At 52.4% G+C, this 6,906-nt stretch overlaps 1 protein-coding gene across 10 annotated transcripts in view; it reads right to left on the reverse strand.

Annotated features, from left to right (window-relative positions):
- CD44 (CD44 molecule (Indian blood group)) overlaps nucleotides 1-4,811 on the reverse strand; it is an 86,745-nt gene extending 81,934 nt beyond the window's left edge. For 5 of the 10 annotated variants that reach the window (XM_046015114.1, XM_046015117.1, XM_046015116.1 and 2 more), the window contains exon 1: nucleotides 4,571-4,810. In XM_046015114.1, the coding sequence (XP_045871070.1) occupies nucleotides 4,571-4,637 (67 nt within the window). In that variant the 5' untranslated portion in view covers nucleotides 4,638-4,810. Of the gene's footprint in view, nucleotides 1-4,570 lie in introns of all 10 variants that reach the window. The other 5 variants (XM_046015112.1, XM_046015111.1, XM_046015120.1 and 2 more) reach the window with 3 other exon arrangements.
- Nucleotides 4,812-6,906: the final 2,095 nt, after the last annotated feature.

Below are 6,906 nucleotides of genomic sequence, written 5' to 3' on the forward strand. Positions count from 1 at the left end.
GCAGAAAAGATCCCCTTTGAGAACCATGCTTTGTCAGACAGCATCTGCCACCTGCTTCTGCTCGCCCTTGCACAAGAGCCACTTCCTTTTCAGGCTCTGGGTGGAGCTGGCTGAACCGAGGTGCTGGGGAGACATAACTCGCCAGCCTCTGTCTCCTAGCCAAGACCCAGCTCCAGCCCCAGCCCTGGCCCAGCCCCAGCCCAACACAACCCAGTCCCAGTCCAGGGACAGCCCCTGGCCCAGCCCAGCCCAGCCCAGCCCAGCCCCAGCTCAGCCCCAGCCCTGCCCCAGCCCTGCCCCAGCCCTAGGCAGGACCCCTGCTGGGGAAGCCCAGCTTGCCTCCCACCATCTCTACTCTGTCCGGGAATCCCAGCTTAGAACCATCAGCCAGAACCAGAAGCGGTAGACGGATCTGAAATCTCACTTGGGTGGCTGCCTGTCACCTCGAGTTCCATACGGCTTTCAGTTCAAGATCCTTGACTTTGGGGCGCCTGGATGGCTCAGTGGGTTAAAGCCTCTGCCTTCAGCTCAGGTCATGATCCCAGGGTCCTGGGATCGAGCCCTGCATCGGGATCTCTGCTTAGCTGGGAGCCTGCTTCCTTCTCTCTCTCTCTGCCTGCCTCTCTGCCTACTTGTAATCTCTATCTGTCAAATAAATAAATAAATCTTAAAAAAAAAAAAAAAAGATCCTTGACTTTTGTAGAAGACCATGTCAGCCCACCACATGAGTCCTTAAGGCTTACCCTCGTTGGGCCACATACAACCTGCTAAACACCGGGGGCCTCCACGGAGCATGTGATGAGGGCCTTGCTAGGTTAATGCATCTAAAATGTTTGCAGGGTTAGGGTGAGGACCTCTGCAGGTGCTCTTCTTTAATTTTCAGTCAGGAGGAAACTGCCCTAACTTGTCTCTTAGACGAGAAGCAGAGCCTCTCCCTTTTTTCCAAGCCTGCAAATGAGAGCATGTCTAGAAGGGCAGCTGAACTCTGATAAGGCAATTGACTTATTTTAGTAACAAATAACTAGGTTGGCATCTCTTGACAGCTGTGGCCAAGCCTAGGGAGAAACAGTCCAGGGTAGGGCAGGGTAGGGCAGCCAAGAGTCCACAGAGCCTGCCAGGGGGGAGAAGCCATTCACACCAGGCTTCATGTTAGTTGGTCACATGGGACAGGGAAGGGAGGAGAATCACATGCACACACAATTTCCCAAGTAATGAATCAAAGGAGCGTAAGCATTGGAGTCTAACGCTCCAATGTTAGACAATGGGAAACCCCATCCCCACCGTTTACTAGCTGTGTGTCCTTGGGCAAGTCATGCCTCCTCTCTGAGCCTCAGTTTCTTGATCTAGAAAATGGGGTTAAGAAAGTGCTAAACATATAGAGGACTGTCATGAGGCTTATACAGAATAACCTATTCAAATCCCCCGGCTGAGTGCCTAATGCAGAGCTGGTGTTCCGTAAATGGCACTTCCTGGGACTTAGCATTCTTCTTTGCAGTAGCAGCATGAGGCTTCGAGAAGCAACTCTGCTTGGTGGTAAGAAATATATATCATTATTCTTCTATAAAGCTCAAACTGGACATATTGTAGAGTAAAATTTTAAAAACGTAGTGGATGTTTAATATAGCATTTAAGGTGTGAAACAAGTGTTGTGCCCATTGCAGGGACAAGAGGCAGGGGCTCATCACTATCCTGGATGGTACAGGTGTTTCAGAGACCCATGGATGGAAAATGTCCAGCCCTCAGTCCATCTGCAAGAGGAAAAGTTACTCCTCCCTCTTTTTCAGGATCTGTTTCCTTCATGGGGAAAAAAGAGGATTTTTCTAAATGGTCCTTGGATTCCCCATTGCTGAATCTATGACAATGAGTCAAGAAATATTTCTTGAATGAATGGAAGGGGATCTGTCATAAGTTAAGAATTTCATGTTGCCTGTGCTGCTTCTGCGTGGGGTGATTTGGAAGAAAATGGAACCTTTTCCTACTGGCTGCCAGCCTCACACACACCTACTTGGCCCTGCGCCTTTGCAAGAAATAAGATGTCCAGTGCATATCTGGGGAACAACCGAACTGATTGATGCTAACCTCAGCAATGATGGATTTCTTGCTTCTGCACCTGGGAAAACTCAGCCAAAGCCCTAACTCCCAGGAAGAGGGGTCTCTAATGTCCACAGGGAGCAGAAGGGCCCCTGCCACCCCCAAGCTCCAGAGCCCTCAGATGCACCCCTCTTTCTCAACACCAGGGGCGCAATTCCCAAGCAGTGAGGAGAGGAGGAGAGGAGATGTGGGAGGGCTGGACCCCCTTCCCCTCTACCTGGGGCCACTTTCTTTCCCCCGGTTATGACACCGAGTTCAAAGTGTCTATTCTCCAACTTAGTTTTTGGGTCCCGTGTTGGTCATTTCTATACTTTTTGGTTTCTGACACAGAGGATGGAGGCATTCTTCATCCCCAAAGCTTTGCTCCTTTCCAAATTTTCCTCGTTGTCTTCTGGAGGTATCCCTCCTTACTAATCCACCCACGTGGGGGGGGGGGGGGGGGGACTGGGGCAAAGGTACTGCCCACACCCCCACCCCAGCTCCTCTTCCTCTTTCCTCTCTCTGCCTGCCCAGCTGAGCTGCTGTTAAGTCACGTCTCCCTTCCAAGTCTCAGTTCCTTCCAAACAACGTTACAAACTCATGAAAGCCAAAGCTCTGACAGTTATTGCTACTGGCACTTTTTCGTGCTTCCTCCAAATGATGCTGCCCAAAAGGACCATGAAAATGCAGGGCAGGGAGTGAGGCTTCTGGTCTCTGGGAGAACCTCAAGGGTTAGGACAGCCCCAAATATTTGGGGACAGGGCCCTTCAGAAGAATCAGGGAGACCTGTTGGAAGGAGTCAGTAATCAGGATCCTCAGAAACAAAGCAGAAGAAACGCTGGAAGGTAATACACAGAGAGACGTCCCTGGAGGTCCCAGAGAAGGCCGGGCCAGAGCTCTCCCTGCACTCCAGATTTTCTCTTCTCTGGCACCTGGAGCGTTTTTGCCTTTCAAGGGCTTGCTGGAGCTCAGTTTGCCTTAAAGTCCTCCTCAATGGCCTCTGATCCACCTGAGCCCTCTGTCCCCAAACTCTTTCCAAGGATGTTTGGACCATCTGTACAGTCTAACATGTTCCCACTAAGCATAGCCTCATGGACCTGGGTTCACACGTGCACCAATCCTTCTGGCTGTGTGAAAACTGACAAGTTACTTAACGTCTCTGAGCCTCGGTTTGTTTCCGTCCTGTAAAACAGGGCTAGTAATAGGACACTTCTCCCTGGGCCACCGTGAGCATAAACTAAAGTTAACGCTTATAAAGATTTAGCAGGGCGTCTGGCCCCCTGCAAGCGTGTAGCAAACGGCAGCCGGAGCCAGCATTTCTTCTATTAGTATGATTATCATCGCTATTATTATTTCTGTTTCACAAATCTAACTCTTCAATCCTCACTCATCCTCAGCCCAAAATACCCAGGTAAGACTGTGTCTTTACTTTCTTGGTCCCCCCAGAGCTGGGTTTAATAAAGACTTGCTGAGTAGAATGAACCATAGGCTGAGCTGTCTTAATGACCCAGCTGGCACTTCTTAAAAGTAAAATTAATTTTGCTAGCAATAAGCAAATCAGCCATGTAATTATCTGTACATATACAGACAAAGGGAAGAAACCCTGGAGTTCAGTCTCACCAGAATAGCCCACGAGCCATCTTGCACTCCAAAGCCACTGAAGATACAGACCCTGTTTGGATGGGGCCCGGCAGCCCAGCTCTAGGGTCCCCAACACGACCCCGATGCCCAGGCTCCCCTCCCTGCTCTGAGGCTGCCAGGCAGGGAATGTGAGCCACGGTACTGTCTGGATTTCCCCTAACTGATTGGCAGAAGCAGGAGGCGCGCAAGGATCCCGTAGCTGGCTCAGTCACTGCCCTTCCTCCTCGCACTCCCTGCCCCAGGCTGGCACCTCGTGGAAACCCAGAACCTCACAGAGCTGGTTCAAGTTCCCACAAGCGCTAGATAGGCAGTGACTGGAGCCAGCTCCAAGAGCGTTGGAACCCAGGCGCAGTGGGGAGCTCCAGGGCGCCCGCACCCCTTTCTGGAAAGCTCATGGCCATCAGCCCTCACACCACCATCTCTACGGCCACCTGGCCAACAGCCCCGGCCCCGCCTAGCTCTGCTCTGCCCGGACGCAGCCCAGCCAGGCTTCCAGCGCCCGTGGGCACACTAGCCTGTTGGTCCAGACACCGGTTGCGCGCACCCAGGAGTACAGTTACTTTCTGCCTTGTGCTCCGGCACCAGCGACCTCACCCAAAAACGCGCGCCCGCAGCCTGCCCGGCCAACTTTCCTCGCTTTTTCTCTTTTCCTTTCAACCCAACGGTGCTTTCCTCCAGCACACTCTCTCCAACGGCTTAGCGCAAATCCTAGCCCCGCTCTCCGGAACCAAATCCACGCGACCCGCCTCCCACTTGCCTCCGGTCCCCGGTCGTCTCCGGGACCAGTTCGGCCAGGTGGCTACCGGGTCCCTCCGGGCCGCCCAGGCCACTCCCTCCCGCTGCCTCCCGCCGCACTCACCGATCTGCGCCAGGCTCAGCTGCAGGAGACACAGTCCACAGGCGAAGAACCCCCAAAACTTGTCCATGGTGCGAGCGAACCTAGAGAGCGAGCGCGGGGCGCCGGAGGGTCGGGGGCACTGGGCGGGGGCCAGCGGAACACGGGGCGAGCGGGCCGGACGGAACCTATCAGGGGCTGGGGTCCGGCTGGGCAATGAGGGCGCCTGGGAAGTTGGGTGCAGTTTTTATTCAAGGGCTGAAAGAGTGACCTAAGAGGGAGGAGGGAGCGAGCGCAGGACACACCCAAGCGAGGGGGCTGTGACTAAGCAGCCGACAGAGGTTTAAAGACGTAGCAGCCCTCCCCTGCGCTGGCCCTTCCGCCCCCGCCCCGTGCTCCGCGGAGACAGTAAATCCGGGCGGCCTGGGCGGGCGCCGGGAAGGCCGGGGTGCCGGGGTGCCTGAGCGCCCCGGGACGCACCGGGGTCTTCTCCGGGTCCGCCGGGAGGGCGGCCTCAGGACCCGCAAGGGATTGATTGGGTCCCCAAACCCAGCCGCCTTGGGTTCAGCCTCTGACCCATCCTCTCCGCTGAGTTTCTCTGGGAATCGGGCTGGGGAGTGGTGTCTCTGGGTTTCGCAGCCAGGTGGATGGATATTCTGGGACGGGAGATGGCCTCATGGCAAGGAGGTCCTGCATGGAGAGCGGAGCTCGGGTGCTTAGGTTGGGCAGGTGGGGGCGGGAGCTTGTGATTCTTCCCAGGGGAAGAGGATGAGCTCCTTCTTCTTCCCAGTGAAAGAGAAGCCAAGTTCTCCTGGCTCAGGTGGAGTTTTGCTTTTCATCAGGGCTGCTCAGAGAAAACGAAAGAGGACCAGTCTTGGGACTGCTACTTCCCTCTTCCAACCCACGTGTCATCTTCCAGCCTCAGGCTGGCACGTGGATCCATCCAGCCACTCATCCATCCAGCCACCCATACTCATTCATCTTCCCAAACATCCTTCCACCCGCCTATTCCCTGTGTACCCATCTATCCATCCCTTCCATCTACTTACCCAACCACACATTATTCCTTCCATCCATCCAACCATCCATCCAACCAACCACTTATTCTTCCCATCACCCTCTTATACAACTTCTCCATCTTCCTATACATCCTTTTCCAAGTGTCTTCATAAACCTACATCCATCCATCTGTATACCATCCTCTTCTCCAGCCAGCCACATCTGTTCATCAGTGTATCTATCCATTGCCCATCCACCCATCATACACAAATCCAGCCACCACACAAACATCCATACATCCACCCATTCTCTCTTGCTCCTGTTTAGACTCCGATGATGCAAACATTCATCCACTTTCCCTCCTCTGTCCTACCCAGTACATCTCCGAAAGGGAAGGAAGATTGTCCTCTTCTTCAAGAGAGGCATTTTGAGTTAGAAAAATCAAGCTTTGCATTATAATTTCATATCTACCTATAACATAACAGTGATTTCGTATTTGAAAATCAAGAGCAGTATTTATTGTTGATGTGGACCACCAAAAGTGTAACTGAATGGCTTCTTGCCCGATGGGGTACGCAGAAAAAGATAATGCTGTCCGTGACCTTGCCACAATCCTGAAGGAGCCATGCCAAGATTTCTGACCAAAACAATTTCCTTTTGATTTTGTTATTTATGGGAAGAAATTGAAAAATTGGGAGAAAGCGTATGCAGCCGTCCTTTATTCACCAAACACATAGTGAGTGCTCAAGGATATCAAGATAAGTAAGATCTGCCCTACCTTCAGGGGCCTCACAATTTGGCAGAGAATCAGACTTACAAGCTGGCTCTTAGCACACAATAGGAAACATAGCACAGAATCCCTGTGAGAAGAGTGCTATCCATCCTAGAGAAGAGAGTCCCACCCTTTCCTGAGGGAACCCCAGGGGGATTTCTCTGTGGAGGTGGTATATGAACCAGGTCTTAAAGGAGGAGGAGGAATTCTTCAGGACAAGGCATCCACCCACTGGCAGTACTGTGTAGTGACTACAAGCAAGGATTCAGGAGCTAGAATGCCTAGCTTCCTACTTGCCTTGGTGACCACAGGGTCACAGTGCAAGCAAGCACATTAGCCTCTCTGTGCCTCAATTTTCTCACGTCTAACATGGGGTTAATAACGGTATCTACTTCATAGACTTGGGGAAGATTAAATGACTCAGATGTCCTGTACATATTAAGCACTAGATATATGCGTAGATATGCATGCAGTAAGCACCGTAGAAGTGTTTGTTATTATGACTAAAAGCAAACTTGTGAGTGAGTGCAGAAAAGTGAAAGCACATGACTTGTTCGGGCAATGGAGAGCATTTTAGGGTGGCTTGAAG

This window comes from Meles meles, chromosome 8 (genome assembly GCF_922984935.1).
Source record: "Meles meles chromosome 8, mMelMel3.1 paternal haplotype, whole genome shotgun sequence".
Classification (NCBI taxonomy): Eukaryota; Metazoa; Chordata; class Mammalia; order Carnivora; family Mustelidae; genus Meles; species Meles meles.